Source organism: Rhinichthys klamathensis, unplaced genomic scaffold (assembly GCF_029890125.1).
Source record: "Rhinichthys klamathensis goyatoka isolate OS25496 unplaced genomic scaffold, OSU_Roscu_1.1 h1tg000436l_1, whole genome shotgun sequence".
Classification (NCBI taxonomy): domain Eukaryota; kingdom Metazoa; phylum Chordata; class Actinopteri; order Cypriniformes; family Leuciscidae; genus Rhinichthys; species Rhinichthys klamathensis.
The window spans coordinates 1,106,552-1,129,841 of NW_026606932.1; the positions used below are offsets into that span (position 1 = coordinate 1,106,552).

At 38.3% G+C, this 23,290-nt stretch overlaps 1 protein-coding gene and 1 long non-coding RNA gene across 2 annotated transcripts in view; both read left to right on the forward strand.

Annotated features, from left to right (window-relative positions):
- LOC130071264 (uncharacterized) overlaps positions 1 to 4,991 on the forward strand; it is a 36,194-nt gene extending 31,203 nt beyond the window's left edge. Inside the window, exons 3-4 of the long non-coding RNA XR_008803988.1 lie at positions 2,554 to 2,743; positions 3,596 to 4,991. This is a non-coding gene — a long non-coding RNA (uncharacterized LOC130071264). The remainder of the gene's footprint in view (positions 1 to 2,553; positions 2,744 to 3,595) is intronic.
- A 1,538-nt stretch (positions 4,992 to 6,529) lies between these two features.
- zgc:77752 (uncharacterized protein LOC393862 homolog) lies at positions 6,530 to 23,050 on the forward strand. The gene is made up of 12 exons (XM_056236016.1): positions 6,530 to 6,854; positions 7,104 to 7,396; positions 11,205 to 11,285; positions 11,379 to 11,497; positions 12,158 to 12,295; positions 12,378 to 12,943; positions 18,923 to 19,165; positions 19,298 to 19,414; positions 22,019 to 22,120; positions 22,281 to 22,361; positions 22,596 to 22,706; positions 22,818 to 23,050. The coding sequence occupies exons 2-12, from the start codon at positions 7,218 to 7,220 to the stop codon at positions 22,935 to 22,937; spliced, it is 1,857 nt and encodes a 618-aa protein (XP_056091991.1). The 5' UTR covers positions 6,530 to 6,854; positions 7,104 to 7,217; the 3' UTR covers positions 22,938 to 23,050.
- Positions 23,051 to 23,290: the final 240 nt, after the last annotated feature.

Sequence of the window (23,290 nt, forward strand, 5' to 3'; positions counted from 1 at the left end):
GGATTCGCTAATTTAGATACATCTGTCCGAAAACCCTGTCAGAGTTGCTACATGTTCAATTGAATGTTTCAACTGATATGACCATAGATGTGGATGTCTTATTTGAATGCATAACAGTGGAAATTGTGAATGAGAATACATTTTTGGGGGTAAAAATTTACAGTAAATTGTCATGGAAACCCCATGTCAGACACATAAAAACAAAAATCTCCAAAAGCCTGTCAATTATAAATAAAGCAAAACTATACCTTGATGAAAATGCACTCCGTACTTTATACTGCACTTTGGTACTACCATACGTATTGTGTTGAAGTGTGGGGAAATAATTACCAGAACACAATAAATCCTCTGATCATATTACAGAAAAGAGCTGTGAGGATCATTCGTAAGGTTGGTTTTTTAGAACATACTCATAAGCTGTTTACACAGTCAAAGTTGTTAAAATTTGATGATCTTGTAAAATATAATACATCAATAGTCCTATATAAAGCATTTAACAACTTATTACCGCCTAACTTACAACGTTTTTTTTTTCAAATTCCAGTGCAAGCTCATAACTTGAGAGGCTTTGGATATTTTTCATTACCAAGAGCCCAAACCACTCGTAAACATTATTGTGTGTCTGTATGCGGAGTGAAACTCTGGAACAAACTGGACTTGCACAAAAGCAATGTCAAACTATTCATCAATTTAAACTGTTATATAAACATTGGGTCAGGGTCTGGTTAAAATACAGAGATGAGGATCTTTAATTTACATTGCTGTTGTACTCTGTCTTATAGTGTTAACATGTGCTCAATGTTTCCTTACCATCGTTGGCATATTGTCCATTACCATCGTTGGCATATTGTCCATTACCATCGTTGGTATATTGTCCATTACCATCGTTGGTATTATATTGTCCATTACCATTGTTGGTATATTGTCCATTACCATCGTTGGTATTATATTGTCCATTACCATTGTTGGTATATTGTCCATTACCATCGTTGGTATTATATTGTCCATTACCATTGTTGGTATTATATTGTCCATTACCATTGTTGGTATATTGTCCATTACCATTGTTGGTGTATTGTCCATTACCATTGTTGGTGTATTGTCCATTACCATTGTTGGTATATTGTCCATTACCATTGTTGGTATATTGTCCATTACCATTGTTGGTATATTGTCCATTACCATCGTTGGTATATTGTCCATTACCATCGTTGGTATATTGTCCATTACCATTGTCGGTATATTGTCCATTACCATTGTTGGTATATTGTCCATTACCATCGTTGGTATATTGTCCATTGCCATTGTTGGTATATTGTCCATTACCATCGTTGGTATATTGTCCATTACCATCGTTGGTATATTGTCCATTACCATTGTCGGTATATTGTCCATTACCATTGTTGGTATATTGTCCATTACCATTGTTGGTATATTGTCCATTACCATCGTTGGTATATTGTCCATTGCCATTGTTGGTATATTGTCCATTACCATCGTTGGTATATTGTCAATTACCATCGTTGGTATATTGTCCATTACCATCGTTGGTATTGTATTGTCCATTACCATTGTTGGCATTGTTTATTCTTCTTAAATTGTTGGTACTGTTGTTATAATAAATACTTGTTACTGTGGTAACGCCACCATGATACAACATATGTAAACAATCCGTGACCAAAGTAACAATGAAGCTCAATGTATTAATCACCAAATGGGGAACTGGGGTGGGATTAAATAAGTTGTCTTCTTCCCACTCCCTTTCAGGCAGAATTCGATTGTCAGTTAAATACTGTATGTTCTGTTTTTGTTTTTTTTGTTTCTTTTTTGCACTGTATGACTTAACAATATTTGTTGTCTGCCTTGTACTTTCTGTGCCATTGCCTGAAGAAAATAAATAAATAAAAATTGTTTGCTAAATTAATAAATGTAAAATGTAAATGTTTTGTGTTGTTCACTCACCTCTGTAGGGAATGTGTTTATCTAAAAGGGTGTGTTAGGCCCTATAGGATTAAGGTGCGACAGAATAGAATCTTAATTGCTCTCATAGTTTCTTATAATGTCAACAAGACTGTCTTTGTCACGGGGACACGCAAATGCAGTATGGCAGTAGGTGTTTATTGAAGCGTAATCCATCTCGTAGTCATCCAGGCAAGGTTCAAAGTCCATGTTAGCAATCCAAATCCAAATAAACAAAACAAGAAACAGGCAAGGATCACAGAACTCAGAAGTGTGGTGACCATATACAATGACTCCATAACAAGGACAGAAACAGACAGGGTATTTATACACAGAACTAAACAATGTATAACAGGAAAAAGCTGGGTACCATGACGACGGGGAACAGCTGAGTGCAATGAACAGTGATTGGTACGGTCAAGGATTGTGGGTAATGCAGTTCCAGAGTGAATGGTGACAGTATGGGGAAGAGACCTCTAGTGGACACCCGGGGAAACACAAACCAGACACTGTGACCGTCTTTGCTTATCTTACATAATAATAATAGCCTACAGCCTTGTTCTGAATTGTTATGTGATAACTCACATGATTCAGAAACTCCCTCACAAGCAAAGTTTCGTTTCTGTGAAAACATCGAATGTAATGTGGCTGCACCGGATTGGCTGCTGGTTCTCTGGTGAGGTGTGATCCGTTTTCTGGAGAAAGACTATAAATAACGGAGGAATATCTATTTCTGCATGAACTGCACTACGCTGCTCTGAAGCTTAAACAAATCAACAGAATGGTAAGCTTTATGGTTTGTTGTTAATATTTTTGCTAACCTGTGAATTAATCGAATACATGACTTTTGAAGTGATGTGCAATGCTGTTTATGTTAGAGGTGTAGCCTAGTAGGATTTTGCTTTTTTCTAAACTATATTATAAAGTAGCCTAACTTTTCCACTTCAGCAACCATTTTGAATCACACAACGTGTGGTTTTAGATATGATGTCTTTTACACATTGTCTTTACAAATAGTCTTGTTGGAATAATTGACACTATAGTTGCCGCTGTAATAGCCTATTATAACATATACATATGCATTTGAACTACATTATATATATTAATCCTTTGTTTGTGTGCAGCATCTTAAACTCATAGTTCATGTTTGTTTTGAGTTCACTGTCTATCATGTGCTATATGAAACTTACTGTCCTTGCTCTCTCTGTATAGGCCTATAATCAGGTACTGTATGTATATATGGAGGGGAGGCTGCCAGATTTGGCAATAACTTGTCAAGTTAAAAATACTTAATATTCTAAGCACATACAACGTAATATTCTAAGCACATACAACGTAACTAAGGCAAAGCAAAATAATAACTATAAGTTAAAGGTACATGTAACTTTTTTTAGTACGCCTATAATAAGTGTTTATATTCTGACTATTTTAGACCGGGCGGGACGACAACTGCTGCGGAGTAGCGCACCTGCGGACTAGACAAATTATAGCTCTGGCTACAATGTTCTTCCGCAAAACGCATGCAGTTTATTAACCACTAATGCGCCAAAAGTTACATAGTGTACCATTAAGTTGAGTGAACAATTTTTTTTACATGGTATTTATCTAAGCAACAGTGTTTGTCCTGTGTCAACAGATCTTTTCCGAGGGGAGTGATGAAGGGGATGATGACGAAGATGATGATGAAGATGATGGAGGTGCTGGAGTAATTGTCTGCCGCCAAGGGTAGGCAACTGCTTCAGACCTTGATGCAGCCAGTGTTGAGAAAGACCCAATAGTACGCTGGATCCATGAACTGTGTGTGCTTGCTGATACAAGCAAGCAGCAGCCAAAGAAACACACAGCTTCTTTTGTGACAAATGTCACAACCCAAGCACCTCCCGCGCCATGTGTGTCCATGGCAAACCTGACACGTAGACCATGATCCTCCATAGGAACGATGGACCTCGCAACTTACCCGCTGTGCAGTGGCAGCACCATTGCTTTTCTTCAGACTGGCTCTGCTTTTGTGTCTGTTTTGTGCAACCCTGAAGAAACCATGGAGAGAAGAATGAAATATACATGGAGAGGTGATAACCTGATGGTTAAAGAGCTGCTGTTCCAGAGGTTGGAAGATGTGAGCCAGCTATTTCTGTCATCACAATCGTCCTCAATCACCATTGTGCCATTGAGCAACGCACATGACTCCAAGTTCTTTCAGCAGGACTGACTGTTTCTGCAACAGGTCTACAGTAGTCAAACATCCATTAAAATACAAACAGAGATGGGCTGGATGGGCATTTTGAAAATGTACCAATGGATGTACTATGTTGCTCACATTTGGGAGGTCAATGCCCCTTTGAAGCCCAGGTGTGTTTGTTGTAAGGATATATTCAGACTATGGCTGCTTGATTCAAAGCTCTCCAGTATAACTAACAGAAGGTTTCTGGAGCAGCGGATCAGGGTCAGGGGTAAAAGCCCACTGTTTTATTATTATTATTTTTTTCTCACTTGATGCCACGTCAACGGCACTTGGCTATAGAGAGCATGCTAATAGCGAGATGACATGTTCACCAGGATAGGGTTCACAGGCACAACGGTTCTGCAAGTTGTGCTGACTTCGTTGAATCCACTGGTTCAGATACCTTACTTACACTACACAATATGACACACTGCTAAATCTCACGCACAGGTGTTATTGCAGTGCTGTTGAACAAAAGTTACACAACATATGTAACGTACCTGTAATGAGATATGATCTCATACAGAACATGGTCCTATTCAAAGGACCTATACAGGTCTAGCCCCGAAATGAAGCCTAATAGATGTGACACAACATCAGAGGCCCTCAAATCCTATTGAGCACTAATTAGATTGGTTGTGTGGCAAGGAATCACTAGAAAGTTATACATTTAGTTTTTACAATGATGTTCTTCAAAATATCATGATTGCAGATGGATTTCTGTGCATTTGTCTGCCTGAATGCATAACAGTCTAATGAGCTACACGGAAACTTCCCCTAAATAAAGTATGTTGTAAAAAAGAAAAAGAAAAAAAGTCTAGTTTGTGTGTGTTTTTTTACTTGTCTCATTGCTTTGGACTCATTTATTTGGCTGCATTTAGCATTCATTTACGAAAAAGAAGTTTATTATTAGTATACTTCTTTTAAACTAAAAATAAGAAAGTATACTTTCAGTCTGCTTTTTATGTACTTCTCAATAAACTTAAAATTACACTTAAATATACCTGACTTACTGACAGAGAAGTTTATTTGGACTATACATGTACTCAATCTTTTGATCGAGATATACTTAAATATCTTTTTTATATTACCTATTTAAAGTATAATTAAGTATACTTAGCTTAGTTGTGTTTACTCTTTTGTTTGAGTAGCCTACTAAATTATTTTTTCCACATAGTTTTATATAGTTTTATAAACTTACATTGTATGAAACTAATACAAGTATAAAGATGTAATACAAACAAACATGTTCCTAATTATGAGTAGCCTAATTTTTGTGTAGGCTAGCCAACTGTCAGTGGACAACTTCAAATCTACTTCACTCTTCTTTCCCCACTGAATTTTCGGCCTTCCATGTTTTCACTGTTAGGCTACTGCTAATACGCATCTTCTAGTACAGAATCTCCGGATCAAAACACAGGCGAAGAAAACACAGGCGTTTCTCCATCTATGTTTTTGATCATCGACATCTGGTCCGAGTGCAGTCTTTTGCTGAAAAGTTTGAAAAGCTGAAACGTGTCAGCTATTTGTGTAAAGTTTTGCTTTTTAAATTAAACTTACCCACATTCAAGTGTTGATAAAAAAAAAGGAAGCATGAAGCTAGAATAAAATATTTTTTTAAATGGAAAGAGTTAAAAGTACAGTTAAAGATATGTATTTCAAGTATAAAAAAAGAATACCTAAATAGGAACATTAGTATACTTAAAGTCCAAAAATAATATATTAATACAATAGTAAACTATAATGTTATGTTCACTAAAGAAAACTTACAAGTATACTTGCAGTATAAAACCACTAAACTTGTAGTTTACTGAGGGTATACTTCAAAGTCTACTTTCATAAACTAAAAAAATATACTAAAAGTATTAAAATAGTAAACTATAATTTTAAGTTCACTTGTACAGGTGCAGTACAATGAGAAACAGTTATGAACTAGTTGTGCACTTAAAGTTTACAACTGTTACACTTATTACACTTAAACGTATACTTTTATACTAAAGAGTGGGACAATTAATCCCAAGCAGTATTGAAATAGTACACTTACAAGTTTACTACTAGTAAATTGATATTATTAGTATACTTACTACATAAAGTATACTTAAAAATGTACTTGAACTTTACTTAAGTATACTTGATAAAATTAATTTGAAGTATGCTTATTTTTTTTGTAAGAGTATCCTTACAGAAAATAAATATAATTCAAGTTCATTTTATTAAGTATACTTTAAGTACAAGTATATTTATGAGAAGTATATAAAAATAGACAAAGTATACTTTCTTATTTTTAGTATATATAAGAAGTCTATTAATAGCACACATGAATAAACTTTTCTGTAAGGTTAACTTAATTCAGACCAAAGAAAACTTTCCAATTGTTTTCAAAAGTTCCTTTGATTAAGCAAAATGCACATGAGAAAATATTTCTAGTGGTTTGGTATATATTATTGTATCAGACTGCTGGACCCTTATATAATTAGACTTAATACGAATCGTGAATGTCTATCCACTAATGTGTTTATGACACTTAATAAGGATTAGAAGCCAATCGCTGGGTCAGCTTTGAGGCATGAACATGTATGCAGTATAGCCATGTTGCATTCTCTCTACATGTTTGTAATAACGTCTCCATGTACGCCTCTCACATTTAACTCTTTCTTTGGATGGAGCCACATGGGTAAGTCAGGTTTTTTTTTTTTTGACTGTCAAAATGGTATAAAAAAAAAGAAGCTCGGAGCTGGAGATAATTCATCGGGCTTAAAATGTGGGTCAGCTAACATGGCGGCGGTGCAGTGATTATAGTGTATTAGCTTGACTGCTCTTCTCTTATTTTAATTAATTTCTTGTCTTGTTAGTATATAGTAGGAGGAAACTGACAGTTTTGTTCATGTTTTCTGTCTGTATTCCCGTCTATACTATTCCTCAGCTGACTTTCCAAAGCACAGCAAATCCACATAATGGCCTGCTACATTTTAAGCCATTAGTGCATATAGAAGCAGTCATTTGCTGTTAGTTTCCCTCCTTTCCTCTCCTGTCCTCCATGATTTCACAAGTTCCAGTGCCCAGACCATCATATTCTCAGGCCAGGGAGAGTCTGGTGAAGGCTGTTCCTCCTAAGATCATCTGTCTTCTGGCCTGTGGGGGGAGAGACTGCCGCTATGAGGGTCCGGCGTGCTGGAGCACGAGCCAGCAGGCCGTTGAAGGAGTCTTTAGCAGCTGGTGAGGCCAACAGTGTTCTATTGACTGAGCGATTTAATGTTAGAAGTGACACACCAAACATATAGGAATGGTTATATCTGAGAGCATGAATGCACAGTTGCAATCAAATTGATTCAACCCCCCGGAGAATGTAACAATTTACAAATGTAAGCTTTTCTAAAGATAGTGTTTTTAAATAAAATTGCAATATAAAAGTTATATAATCCTAAAACAGTTTAGTGGCAGAATAAAAGTGATAATGTGAATATATATAATGTAATTCTTTTGAGTTATAGGATTTCTTTTGTAATATAGCTATGTCATAATTATTCAACGCTGCTGTTTTTAAGTCACTTATTTGTATTGTACACAATTGTGTTAAAACACAATTAAGCTTTTGGAAACTCTATAACAAAATAGAATTAGCTTGTGCTGTTACACATTAAGCCCATGCATGTGGTAGCTGAGTGGCAAATATGGCCATGTCAAAAGAGCTCTCACAAAAGCTATAGAGAACAAATTGTTTTATTACATTAGAAAGTCTATGGCTACAAGAAAATTTCCAAAACACTAAAAGTTCCTAGAGACACAGCTGTTTAAAATTTGTTGTACCAAAAAAACGTTGAGGGTGTTAAAGAAAAAGCACAATATCATTAAGGGGAATAAAATGATTGATAAGAGCAACTGAGAAAAACCCTCAATGGCAGGATGACCCGATGAAAGGAGGAAAAAACAATTTAATGCAGAGTATAAGAAGAACACTAGACAAGCATGTTGGGACATCTTGCCTCATGCCACTCTTGACCAAGCAGCACATAAAAGGCCGACTTGAATATGCTTACATTCATTTGGATAGACCTGTGGAGTTCTTGAAGAATGTTTTATGGAGTGATGTGACCAAACTGGAACTTTTTGGACCCATGGTTCATTGATATATCTGGTGCAAAAAGGCAAAGCTTATGAGCAGAAGAACTCCATCTCCATGGTCAAACATGGAGGTGGTCCAGTCATGTTTTGGGGGTGCTTTGCTGTTGCAGGAAGTGGAAATCTTGACTGTATGAAGGACATCATGAATTCTTTGAAGCATCAAGCCATTTTGGCAAAGATGGGGATGCCTTCGGTGCAGAAACTGAAGCTTTATGATAAATGTAATTTCCTGCAGGACAGCCATCTCAAAGTATACATCTACTAAAGCTTGGTTCAGGGATCAGTCATAGAATGTTCTCGAGTGGCTTGTGCAGTCTATAGATTTAAATCTCATTGAAAATATTTGGTGGAATTTGAAGAAAGCAGTGGTTGCGTGAAAACCATGGGCGTAGGTTTGGTCTCAGCTTTGGTGGGGACATCCCCCGCCCCCAATCCCAATCCCCCCCCCCCCCCCCCCCCCCAGCCGGGAATTATTTTGTTGTAAGATAAGTAACAGTGCTTTAATGGTGATTTCCTTTGTCATTTCTATTGTTCTCAATTGTAAGTCGTTGGATAAAAAGTGTCTGCTAAATGAATAAATGTAAATCTGTTGTGGTTTGATGCTGTCTTTCCTGCATACAAAATGGTTAATTAATTTTGTAGTCTATCCTATGGCTAGCAAGTTTAACCCTCCTACCAGATATTGTTATTTTGGATATTATCAATCAAATAATGATTTATTATATTTGAATAACCAACAGTGTTAACTTTTGCCTTTTTAACATTGCCAACATGTTTTTCCAGCACATGTGTCTAAGCAAGTAGGCTACACTCACAAATACATTACATAAACAGAATGTAGAAACGAAAAATGTCTCAGATGATCCACTGTTTATGACGGCAAGATTCTAAGTTAAGGTAGGCTAATTAACATTCAGTGACTTGCTAACATAGCATTCTATCATGATAGTGCGACTTCTATGAGTCTATCTGTGCTGCACACCCCTAATTAATGCTCCTAACCTTGAAAGATTGCAGAAGCTTCAAGCTAGGTTTAACTGTAACAATATCCTGGGTAACCAGGATCACCAGTTAATACTATTTTCCACTAGAATCTGCATTTGAAAGCCTGGTCAGTCACTACTACTGCTAGTTATTTTTGCCTACTTACACTCTGCTTTATGAAAAAGCTTCGTATGTCCCCTTTCTTCTTCTTGGGTGACATAGCTGATCTACAAAGTACAAAAAGGGGCAAAAAACCGGAATATTAAAATGTTTTACTCTGGCCTTTGTATATGGCAGGCAGAGAGACAGCCCTGGTAACTTACCGTCGGCGTCGTCACGCGCGCACACACACACGTCACCACCCGCTCGCTGCCAGTGAGTGCAAGCACAAAAAGTAGTCCCGGCCCGCGCGTGTAGCCTGCCTGTCAGATACCCCGCCGCCAATCAAATTACGGCGTATCTTGTACTGTCGTCGTCCTGGCCGTTGGAATCGATCCAAATGCAGCGCAAATATCAAAATAGCAGTTCAAAGGAGCTTGCTAAATATTGGTGGGGACAAATTTGTCATCTCAAAATATTGATTGGGACTAGTACCTAGCGTCCCCCCCTAAACCTACGCCCTTGGTGAAAACCAAAGATTATCAGTGATCTGGAAGCTTTTTAAGCGTGGAATGGGCCACGATTGCAGTAGAGAGGTGACAGAAGCTTTTAAAGGAACACTCCGACTTTTTGAAACTTTAGCCTATTCACCTTATCCCCCAGAGTTAGATAAGTCCATACATACCTTTTTCATCTCCGTGCGTGCTGTAACTCTATCTGACGCACCCACCGCTAGCCTAGCTTAGCACAAAGACTGGATGTAAATGGTTGCAGCTAGCATACTAATCCAAATAAGTGACAAAATAGCGCAAACATTTTCCTATTTACATGTTGTGATTCGTATAGTCACAGAGTGTACAAAAAAACGAAGTCACATGAGACACAGACATATTTTAACCGTATAAATACTGGGAACTATATTCTCTGAAGGCGAAGCACTGCTACTTGGGCGGAGTGATAACCGCAGCACCTGAGAGCTCTCTGCTCCTCACCACGGCGCGTCTCAGGTGCTGCGGTTATCACTCCGCCCAAGTAGCAGTGTTTCGCCTTCAGAAAATATATAGTCGCCTTCAGAGAATATAGTTCCCAGTATTTATACGGTTAAAATATGTCTGTGTCTCATGTGACTTTGTTTTTTGTACAGTCTGTGACTATACAAATCACAACATGTAAATAGAAACATGTTTGCGTTATTTTGTCACTTATTTGGATTAGTATGCTAGCTGCAACCATTTACATCCAGTCTTTGTGCTAAGCTAGGCTAGCGGTGGGTGCGTCAAACAGACTTATAGCACGCACGGAGATGAAAAAGGTATGTATGGACTTTTCTAACTCTGGGGGATAAGGTGAATAGGCTAAAGTCCCAAAAAGTCGGAGTGTTCCTTTAAGCACTTACAGGCATGCTGTTTATTGGAGATTATAAAGAACAATGATTCTGCACAACATTTGACTTTTGGGAGTTGAATTCAACTTTACGTTCTTTACTTTCTATTCTATCTTCTACAAATTAACTTTCTATAATAGTTTACTGAAAGGCGATTTTGTTGAATTGTTTGAAATGTTGTTCTCGGCAGCAAAATGTCTTGCAGGTCAAGAGGGTATAACAAATTTTGATTGCAACTGTGTGCACGAATTTGTATGTATGCATAAATATATAATGTCACTTTAGAAGATCTTTAGAAGATCTAAAAGATCAAGATGGTCACACTGCGTCCTAATTTATAATTTCCTGCTTTCTTTGCTTTATAGAATATCCTCCTTACATAGCCATGCACATATTCACTGCATGTGTTTATTTATCACTTCACTTTGCATTTAGGGTGACGGATGACATTATTGCAATGGCACGACCTTCTACATACCTCATCAAGAGATACAGCATCATAGAACAGTTCAAACAGTGAGTGTTATATAATACAGATGTTTAATATTTACTTACACTCTGCAGGGGGATGTTTCTGGTTAATAATTGGCAGTGTGTGTGTGCTTACAGGTTGAACATTAAATCCATCATTAATATGCAGCTCCCAGGGGAACATGCTCACTGCGGCCCTCCTCTGGAGCCTGACAGTGGGTTCACATATTCACCTCAGGTCTTTATGGACAGCCAAAGTGAGCCAAACACATGCAAAAACCTGTCAAGAACAAAAAAGAAAGAAAGAAATATTTTAAAGTAATATGTTTTGCATTCTGCAACTTATAATTCGTATTACCATAATACATACAATATACCTATCCCCTTCTTTAAATTATAAAAATGATTAAATTATATATATATTTTAATTTTGCTATACTCAAGAAACATTTCTCATTATTAACAATGTTGAAAACAGTTGCGCTGATTAATGTTTTTGTGGAAACTGATAATTTATTCAGGATTCTTTGATTAATAGAAAGTGTAAAATAACAGGATTTATTTTAAATATTTTTTTACATTATAAATGTCTTTACTGCCAGTTTCGTGCAATTTAATGCATCCTTGCTGAATAAAAGTATTAATTTATATATATTTTTAAAAAACTTACTGCATCTTACCCAAACTTTTGAATGGTACTTTACATATTATAAAATAGAATATGTTATCATGAAAATTATGTCTCAATGCAAACATATACAATATGTATTGGTCCTACTAATATATGAATGTCATTCAAAATCTTTTTTCTTTTCTTTTAATATTGTGTTTGAAATATGACCTGAATGTTCCTTTTGAGATTCACCCCATAAATTAGCTGACGAATTACTGAATTATATTCCTTTTTTGTCTGACAGTTTTTTTCTATAATTTTGGGATGTCTGATTTTGGAGTGTCTTCTTTGGAGGGGATGGTGGATGCCGTGAAGGTTTTGGCTTTCTCTGTGCAGGAAGGGAAGGTGGCAGTTCACTGCCATGCTGGATTAGGCAGGACAGGCAAGTTGCAATTTCTACATCATTACTTTCAATGTAAATTTAGTGACATTCTATTCTCTTTAATATCCGTCCTGCTTTACAGGTGTTCTTATCGCATGTTATCTAGTCTACACCTGTCGAATCAGCGCTAGTGAAGCTGTCCACTACGTCCGGATCAAAAGGCCTCGTTCAATCCAGACTCGATCACAGATCAATCTGGTGTTTGATTTCGCCCGGGTGGTGAGCTCTCAGCTGGCCCAATTCCCGTGTCTGAACGTGCGCCACGGTTCTTCCTTCAGTCTTCGGCAGTACCTCCTGCGTCAGGCTCTTCTGCTGCACGGGGAAGAGGCTCGAACACTCAAACACACACCCAAGATCCTGCACGTCCTCTGCAGCATGCTGATCACTTTAACCCAGGGAGCTTCCAGTCCTCCAGAGGTCCAGAGAGAACTGGAGAAGAGGGTGAACATTCTGGCTCTAAAGAAGGCAGTGAAGGAGACACTTTTGAAGAGGAACCTTCCTGCTCTGAAGGAAAGGCGAGGCTCAAGCAGAATGTTCTCCTGCAAGTCCTGGGACGAGCCATTCGGGTTCTTGGAGAGGAAGAGAGACGTCCTACTAAACAAGCGAAGCTACAGCGAATCAGATCTCAGCAAGATTACCATCATTAAGGTGAGAGCCAATAATTTTTTTAGTAAGATTTGCTGTATTTTGCAATTTCAGAAAATAAAAATACATTTATCATAAAGTGGAATTAAAGCTGCAGTAGGGAGTTTTGAGAAAACGTTGACTTAGCCTGAAAATTTGAACAAGCACAACTTACAGGTCCCACCCCCTTGCTCTCTGCTGCGCTACAGCCCTTCCTCCACAGCTCCTCCCCCACAGCGGAGCCTGCCGTGAACGCGCAGGTCTAGAGGTCTACAGGTCTACTTACTTTTTTAAGTAGTTTTTCAAATCTGACTTGTGTGTCTGCAATATCACCAAAAAGCGGATGAGACAAGATTTTGACTTGAGTCTCAAGAAAGTTCACCATATCAGGAAAGGTGGCTCGATAGCCTCGTCGCTCTTGTAGCTCACAGGCCATAGATCTCCATCTGTCCCGCAGCCTGTACGGCCATTTCATTATCACATTCTTCATATTTGATGGAATATTCAATTCCTCCATACATTGTATCTCAGTCATAACATTGCAGCAGCCTCGTAGGAAAAGTGCAAATTCTTGCAATGCCTTAACATCCTCAGCCTTTACGATAGGCCATCCGAACACCTTGTCCATGTAGGCGGTTGCTATCTTCTGTTCACTGCCAAAGTGCTCTCTCAGAAGACCTTTTGCTCTTTGATATCCTTGCTGCGATGACATATGTAAGCAACTTCGAACCAGCTCTCTAGGCTGCCCTGTAGTATATTGCTCTAACAGGTACAGACAGTCTTGATAGCTGCTAGTTCTCCCCTCGATACAGTGTTCAAAAGCTCTAACAAATGAAAGAAATTGCAATGGATCCCCATCGAATATGGCAATGTCTTTCTGTGGCAAACTTGATGACATTTGCTGCTGCACAAGCATTGCTGTAATCTCATTCTGCTTTTGCAAGATTCCACTTATGGCATTCCGGTCCACAGTGCTTTGCATTGGTGGAGTGTTCTGTGCTGGCTGAAGCCTGTGCAATTGCTGTTCTTGTGCAGCTACTGATCCAGCAGGCACAGTTGCTAAGGTTGTAGGAACATTTTCAAACCGATGCTGTTGGCCAGTACCATGTATTCCATTGTGTGGCTGTGACTGCAGTCTAAAAGTGCTATCCCTTGCTGATGATATGACACGACGCCGTTCGTGATTCTGTGAGCGTGCAAAGGGGTCCTTGACATGCACAGGAGACAAAGGTGGTTCTCTTGAGGTTGGTTTTGTAGCCATTGTGCTTTGTTTAGGAACATAAATGCTTGCGTTTGGATTAAGTTCAAGACTTTGCCCTTTACATGCCTTACTCACGTATGAGTTCATTCCATCTGATGCAGCCATTCCCACATCACTGCCTTCCAGCACTGAAAGCCTTGCAGCAGCCATAGCAATTTGTGCATCAAGTTCCAACTGTTCCTTTCTTTTCCTCAGCTTGACTCTTTCCAATCGGAGTTCCTCCTCTTGTTCCTCGAGCTGATGCTTCCTTTGTAAAGCAGCAGCCTTCTCCATCAAAGCTGCCTTTTCTGCCTTTGCCTTTAACCGTGCGGAAGATGTACTGGAACTGCCATGGCTTCTTTTGCTTGATCTTTTGCTGGACACATTAGACACACTGGCCCTCATTTATCATTCTTGCGTAGAAACAAGCGTATATGTTGGCGTAAGATTATGCTTACACTCCTCTCACCGCCTGATTTATGAAGCTGTGCGTACCTTTGAAATCCAGGTGTACGCAATACCTGCCCTTGATAAATCCCGCGGCTAAAGACGATCGTCATTAGAATAACACGCCCCTATATATTCAAGTCTCCGCTTCCCCCACGCCCTGATTTTACGCCATGGACACACGGAAGACGGCAAAGAAGAGAAACTTCTCTGACGTGGAGGCGAAATGACCTATCACAATGCAATATTTTACAGCACGTCTTCTGAATTAGTATTCAATTTCGAATCACGTTACATGTATTGGTGTGTACAATAGTGATGATGATGATGTGATGTGGAGTAGGCCTACCATTCATTCACATTAATAATTGCATGACAATTTGTAATATGCTTCTTATTATTAGTATGATTTGTATTATTAATGACGCTTATTGTTATTTAGAAGAAGAATGTCATTATTATTATTTGTATTATTATTATTATTTAAAAGAAGAAGAATGTATTTTTTATTATTTTGTCAGTCTGAATTATTTGTTGGTCATTGAAAGCCTTTCGTTACCGAACTCAGTCCGTGCGCACCTGCCGATCCTAACCATGAAACGTCAGGGTAAAGCGCACAGGCTCGCAACTGAAGGAATACGCTTATAAATCAAATGCTTTGGTAAAGTCACACAAATTAAACATTGAAGTCCATGTTGCACAAAAATAAACACTGAAGTAAATAATTACTATGTTTTTGTTTTTTTGTTTTACAGTGGGTCATAATATATCATATCTTTTAGTTTGTCAGTGCGTTTTGTGGTGTTAGGAATTGTTTTTCTGCGCATTTCCGCACTAACTCAAAACGTGCGTACACCACCTCCTGAGCTGGCGTAGGATTTGAGCGTGCCATACGCCAACGTCCATATTGATAAATTTCAAAGTCACTGTGGTTTTGGGTGTACGCCAGGTGTACGCTGGAAATTTGGTGTACGCACTTTTGATAAATGAGGGCCACTGTCCCCTGGCCCAATGTCATCTTGACACACAGATTGAGCATCTTTGGTTTTCACCTTTCGTTGTGCACCCTGGCCATCACCATCATCATCATCATCATCGTCATCATCATCATCATCATCAACAATGTCAGCGACATCATTCACATTTTCATCATCACATGAAGCTCCCATCTCCTTCAACCATTTATACACTTCCTCAACAAAGGCATCATTAACGGACCTTTTTGACTGAAACCATTCTTCCTGTCTTTTCTGTTCCTCTTCAGGCAGAGAAAACTCATTGAGCAATGTGTTGTGAAGATCAAAGGCATTTTGACATAGAGACTTAAACCCTTTTAGCTTTTGTTGAACGCTTGTCACATTTGCAGGAACCTTTTCAACCAAAAACGGGACGATGTCCGCTTTTATTTTGCTTGTTTTTAAAAAAATCATACTTCTTTCCTTTTGAAGTCTTTCAATTATCATAACGATTCCTTTAGCGGTAGGCTTTCTTGTCCTTTTTTCGCTACCCTCACGTTGCAACTCTGTAGTTTTATTTTCATCATTGCCTTGTGTGTCACTCATTTTCAACAGATTACTTTGTAAGATTCACGAGCCTTGTTATTGCGCTATGTCGACTATTGCCTTTTAGTTTGCCTAGGCAACACACCAACGTATCCAAACGAAACCAGCTTTTCATTTGTTCTTCCTCCAGGACATCTCAGCGAGATCGAGGTTTTTACTTGTGTAGTGACTGTCTTAACGCAAATCAGACACTCGGCAGGGTGAGGGCTAGATCCTGTTTTTGACGCGCTGTTTGTCCACTTCAGATGAATTTGAAGTCCACAACGTTTAGCGTCTTTGGGTGATGTTCCCATTTAATAGAAAGATGGTTTACAGAGTTCAAAGTATATGCAAACGTGAGGACTAATCTAGCTGTGGCGTGCCAGCGGTAAAAACCGTGTGATCTCCCCGCCACCCTAGCATACTTTCCCTCGCTACACCTGTGCATTAAATCAGCTGGCGCGCCTGTGCCACCGTGACCTTCGCTACTATAGCACAAGCACACTGCCCTCTAGTGTTGACCACCACCACTACATCAACAATAGCAAATGGCTCCCACACTATATTATTCTTTAACATTTTAATAAATTATTAATGTTAAAAATAAGTTGTTAATCTAATTCATTATCAATCGTTGAATTTAATCGATTAGACATGTTTTATTGAAATTTTAATAAACAAAACAAACAAATGGTTTCAAGTTTGTTATAGTAAAAGCATTTGTTCAACCAAAAAAAAACATGTTTTCATTCATTTAACTGTCATTTTAACTGATGATAATAATAATAACCATAATTTAATAATACCGTTTATTTATTTAATAATTGATTAATACTGTAAACCGTGATATTTTCTGAGACATTATCATACTGTGAAAATCTCCTACCATTACAACCCTACACGGGGGATTCCCCCACCCGCTGTTAAAAAAGTAACTCAGTAACTTTTACTCTGAGTAAATTTTAAATGAGCTACTTTTTACTTTTACTTGAGTAGATTTTTAGACCGGTAATTTTACTTGTACTTAAGTAAAATTTCATTGAAGTAGTAGTAGGCTACTTTTACTTGAGTAGAATATTTTATTACTCTTTCCACCTCTGAATTAATCTAGCGATATGTAAGCCTAATGCTAGATGGTTTGCTAGTACATTTGTAACGGGGTTCAGTTGTTATGGGAAGAAGGAGGTGGGAACCGGCGAACGTTCAACAAGTTTAATAATAAATAAACAAATACAAAATGAAAGTATAAGCCAGCTGTCACAGTCATCGTCTGCACCTTCTGTCGTCGTCTTCACTTCCCAGAATCCTCCTTGTCTCCACACCTGAACTCACTCCCTCAATCACCCACCTGTTCTTCGTCATTGTCATCTGTGTCACCTGTCTTCACTAATCAATGTCTGTATTTAGTCCCTTCAGTTCTGTCACTCTTTGTCAGTAGTTAGTCGTAGTTAGATGTGTTTTGTGTGCGTGTTCCTGGCTGTTATCCTGCCTGCCTGTACCTGTTCTAGAAGTAAACTGTTGTAACAGCAATTTTCAGACGTTAATAAAAACAGCATCAAAAGGTGTAAGAAACTTCCAAGAGGCAAATTGTAATAAAGAGAAAAGGTTTATTCTTCTGAGGACTCTTTTCTCAAGCCACAGCCACCCAGCTTGGAAAAGAAAGACCTGGTTGATTTCACAAAGCATCAACATTTCATACAGTTTTCGCAAACCCCTCCTTCCCAGTTTCTGTATCTATCTTTAACTGGGTTTGGACTGGTTTCTAACCCCCCCCCCCCCCCCCCCTGTGACTGCTGTGTTCGTTATTGCACCCAAGAACAGAACACCACAATCGCTTAGACGCCATTCTGCTCATTTGCTCCAGCATATCAACAATGAATGCGCCGGTCCGCGCAGACTATGATTGACAGCTCTCACCAACGAGGGCGGGTCTGTGTTGAAACGCTGCTGTCAATCAACAATCGTGGGAGGGGCTTCCGAGCGTGTGACGTCACAAAATCGAACGGCTCAATTTGAGGCAGGGGAAAACATATAAGGAGATTAAAACAAAAACACTGGATGGATTTTTATCATTTTATGATGGTTGTGTACAGGCACTGCCAACACACATTTCAGTACAATCAACTTGTAAAAGTGCATGTACCATTATATGACCCCTTTAAAAAATATGTAAAAAAAGAAATTCACAAAAGTTACCTACAGCAGCTTTAATCCGATGAATCAATTCAGGACTGAATGCACCCACATTATCACCTATGTTGGAAATTTTTCTTTGAATTATTATTTACATTTTTGCTATTTAGAATAACAGTTTTATCGTTTAAAATATAATTTATTGTGTGATTATTCCAGTCTTCAGTGCCACATGATCATCATTGTTAAATTATTCTAATATGCTGCTTTTATGCTGAATTATCAATTATTGGTGCTCACTTACCAATAATAGTTCTTATCAATTTTGAATATTTTTTCTGTTTTAAAAATATATTTATGGGAAAAATATATTTATGGAAACAGTGATATATATATATAGGATTCTTTGATTAATAGAAAGTTTAAAAAACAGCATTTATTTGTAAGTTTATCAGTTTCACAAAAATATTAAGCAGCAATTTTTAAAATTGATGATAATGTTAATTGGCTGCCATTTCTAAAGGGTCATGTGACTGAAGACTGGAGTAAAGATGCTGAAAATTCAGCTTTGCATCACAGGAATTGTTTATGAACACATAATTTATGAAAATGAAATGACATTTGAAATCTTGTCTCTGCAAGGATTTCATGTTCTCACATTACTCTCCTCAATCTGGTGGACACCATAAAATGAGCAATGGAGAAATCGGCCCATCAAAAGATCAGAGAATCCTAACAGAATCCCAAAAGATTCCTTATATCTGGATGACAGACCAAAGCAATGGAACATCAGCTCCTCACTCATATAATGAGACTGTGAACAAGAAGACAAAATGTACAACCAAGAAACCTCAAGTTTTCCTAAAGTTCAGTTCAAACCTCGAGGTCAGTGTGAAACTAATTAAAATGTCTGCAGTTTTTTCACTGCATATAAGATCACTGCCTGAATGGTTTTGAGAACTTTTATTTTGTATTACTTTTAATTTGTGCAAAAGTTGTGGATGTTTTTTTTTTAAGTTAGGACGAGAGGATCATACATTAGATCAGTCGTCATTATCGAGACCTGTCGCTAAAGCAATGGCACAACAGCGTCCTCCAGTGGACACTGTATTGAAAAGAGCAGCGGGCTTGCAGGTATAGTATGTATGGCTTGATTTTGACAAGCAAAATATGTTCCTGAATTCATAGCCTTGTTAGTTACAGGACTGACAAAACATTTTGATCCATGCAGGAACACTGCAAAGCATGATCATGTTTCCAAGGTTCCCTTTATTGGCCATACGACTGCATCCATTTCACGTACAGTTAATTACTGTATACAGAGCAATGATTCATTTTTTTAAAATCATGGTATATAATCTATAAACTTTCTTGCTTTAAAATCACTCAGATAACCATACTGACAATTTTTTTATATCTATCTTGTTGTCTCCTTATTCTGTCTGGGTGTCTGTATAACAAAATATTTTAAAATTACATATTGCACTGTAAAAAATTATATGACAAATAAGTTATGACATTTTTTACATTAACTCATCAAAATAAGTAAAGCAATTTTCACCTTTTTTAGAAGTTGTACAAGATTCAATGTATAATGTAATTTAAGTTGAAATGACAAACATCAAAGTTGATTGTTTTAAAAAATTTAAAGGTGCTATATGTATTTTTTAGCGGCCTCTATCGGTGATGTTTCAGATTGCAACCAATTTTTACAAGTTGGCTCTTGCTCTTGCGCGTGCTCCAACACAAGAGCGAGCACTCATGGTACAGGTGTTGTGCCGAATTTCGTAATAATTTGGCAGGGGGTCCAAATTCGGCACAACACACAACATGCTGGAAACTCATGTAAACTCCCACTGCAACGTTACAATAATAGGCTACAGCTTGACGTTGAACTATGCTCCATGCTCGTACCATGATAACGTTACATTAGCCGCGTTTCCACTGCCGGGCTAGGGCCGGGCCAGGGCTAACAGCGAGCCGAGCCGAGCCAGTGGCCTCGGGCCTTAAGCACCGGGCTTGCGTTTCCACTGCTGGGCCAGTAGCCCCGCAGCGCTGCCCTAAACCCCGCCCCCAACACGCCTTTCTGGATCAAACGTCATACAACCCAACCCATTTCAGCGGGTATTATGAATTTGATTTTTTAAGTTAGGAAGACAGCATGTATATTAACTCACCGGCCGTGGCTGCAATAGTGTCCCGATTGTCTCGCGAGTCGCCACTAACAGAGGGACGGTGACCCAGCACACGTTCATCAAGTCGAACCATGGAAAGTTCCCTCTCTGAGTTCCGCTTTGTCCATTTTGCGTTTGAATCACCTTGTACAATACTGCACCCGCAACTTTTTAATTTTTTCCTGAACTTGAAGCGTTGCTCGCTGAATTCTCAGCTTAGAAAGTCAAATTTACGTTGTACCCTTTCTTCTGCCCAAATGCTCTGAAGAGCTTTGGTATCTTCTACAGACCAGTACAGGCGATTCTCCATTTCGAGCAGTGATTATTTTGCGTGATATAAAAAAGTGAAATGTGCATCTTGCTTCAGATCATAACGTTCCATAACACCGATAAACTCCGCCTTTTACCTTGCCCACGCCTCTAGCCCGAGCTGGCCCGCTTTGGCCCAAGGTATTCGACGGGCCAGAAATCCTGGCCGTTGGCCCCGAGTAAGCCCCGATCAAGCCCCGGAAGTGACAGTGGAAACGCGACTGGCTCTGGCACGCACTAGCACGGCTCGGCCCTGGCCCGGCAGTGGAAACACGGCTACTGACTGCATTTAGCCGACATGTGGTGTTTCACTAACTATTCGTGTATCTTTCACAATCAGCAATGTCAACATAGGTGAATGTATAATATGATAACGAAAACGGTTAGTGACTAGACTGAACAATTTCAGTGTAACAGTAAGATCGTAGGAAGTAACATTACTGTACTGAACGTGTCTGGAAATGTGTATTATAAACAATATGATCGTAGTGGGATGAGTGACGTTAGACAGTAGATCTAGTACATAAAATAAAAGTTACATCCTAAAGCACCCACTTTTTGTTATCCTGGAACAGTCTTTTGTATTAATTTCATGTCTCATGTATGTTGTAGTTTACCTTGCTATTTTATTACAGTTTACCATTTTTTCAGCATATCTGAAAACTTGTAATTTATTACAATAAAAATAGCGGAGGTCTCTCCATAAATCAAACGCTCTGCCGATGTTGATCCGTGTTTTGGTCCTAAGTCGATCCGATTCACGTTTGGCCTGACGAGCTTCAGCAGATACATTTTTTTTTTTTTTTTTTTTTATATTTATGTGGAGTTTGTGTTGAGTCTGTTGTGCTGGAGGCAGGTCGTTTTCTGGTGTTATCAGACTCCATGTTGTTACAGTGCCGTCGCATAGACTGTAAATAAAAAGGAGAGAGGCTCGGGAGCGCGCATGCACGTCACATCCGATGGATTTCGCAGAAAATCCGACCTAGAGACTTCACATAGAAATAGGAATACTGGCCTTCAGAGGTAATAGCAAAACCCGAAAAGTGGATCATTGTAATGTGTGATTACAACCCCTTCACACACAAGCAATAAAAAAATTATTCATTTTAGAAGAAAAGTTACATATAGCACCTTTACGGCAACAACTTCTTTTTTTTTTTTTACAGTGTGGCTGCAGTTGTAAATAATAAAAGAAATTACAGTGAGTAAATATTGTGGTATGTAAAAGATTTGAACTCTTTTTAATTCTCTGCAGGATGAGCTCAACTTGAGTGAATGTGGCTGGGTTACATTAGTCATGGAAACAGATCCAGACGTTCTGAGCACACTGTTATGGACCTGGCTGGACAGACTAAAGGTCAGAGGTCACAGTATGGTAGTTCTGGCACAAAATTATGTCAGTGATAAAAATGACAGATAATATATTCATGTCTGTTAAAAACTTTTTTTTTTTTTACAAAGTTTTTTCTCACTGTTTCAAAATGCAATAGTTTAGCTGGTGTGCTTTCTTATAACAGGAGCCTGTTCTCAATAAAGATGACATAGAGAGGCTGACCTCAACCTGGCCTGCACAAAACTCCCTTATCACACTTCACAAGGTGAATGTCTGAACTGAGTCTGGCCTCCCTTGACAGAACACACTACAACAAACACACAATTTGATGTTGAACTGTATTGTGTGTGTGACTTAATACATGTAGTAAATATACATTTTGTAAGCATAAAAAGCATTGAAAGTAATCAGTTGTATAGTTACAAGTGTGCATCATACATATAAGACATTTATCTAATTTTATACAGCTTTGTGTGGTTATAATTCTGTGCTGTTTTAGTCTCAGCGGCACACCATCTGCTGTTTGCTGGATTGTGTGGGTCATGTGGTGGTTCAATGTCCTCAGTTTGAACATGCTATACTACAGAGACTCATTCGAGCATTAACAAGAGTAAGTTTGTGTGTACATGTGCTAATTTTCACAAATAAAGATGGCAAATAAATAACAGCAGTAATTGGAGACGGATTATACAAACTTTTGCATGTTTTTGTGTTATAACAGCGCCCTCCTGAGGAAATAGAGAGAAACAGCATCTTGTTGCTCGTCCTCAGAGCTTCAATGAGAGAGCTGTGCCTACACAACCACCATCCAAATACTGCAACACCATCAGGGTTAAACTAAAAAAAGATATCCATAAAGAAATATTGTTTCATTAACTGTATGACTGATCAAGTTAATTGATATGTATCTCAATGTGTACAGTTGTCCCCAAAAGCATTTAAACACTTATCACATACATAGCCTATAACATTTTTCTGTTTCGCATTAGTTAGCAAAATATCAAGCCTAGTTGCATCTGCAGAATTATTATTATATATTGTTTTGAATTTTTTTTTTAGGCCTATATATTTTTTTGTGAACTGTTTAACCTTAAGGCCCGTTCACACCAAGAACGATAACTATGAAGATATTAGCATCCACATCATCGGATGATAGCCTATAGTGTTGTTTATTCTAAGCGCGTGCTTGTCTGT

Bases quoted from the DNA above. Each gene is read 5' to 3' on its own strand.
- zgc:77752 (XM_056236016.1), top strand. From the start codon at position 7,218: ATGATTTCACAAGTTCCAGTGCCCAGACCATCATATTCTCAGGCCAGG. The intron at 19,166-19,297 runs GTCAGTGTGAAA...TTTTTTTTTAAG, and splicing joins AGTTCAGTTCAAACCTCGAG to TTAGGACGAGAGGATCATAC. The intron at 22,707-22,817 runs GTAAGTTTGTGT...GTGTTATAACAG, and splicing joins TCATTCGAGCATTAACAAGA to CGCCCTCCTGAGGAAATAGA.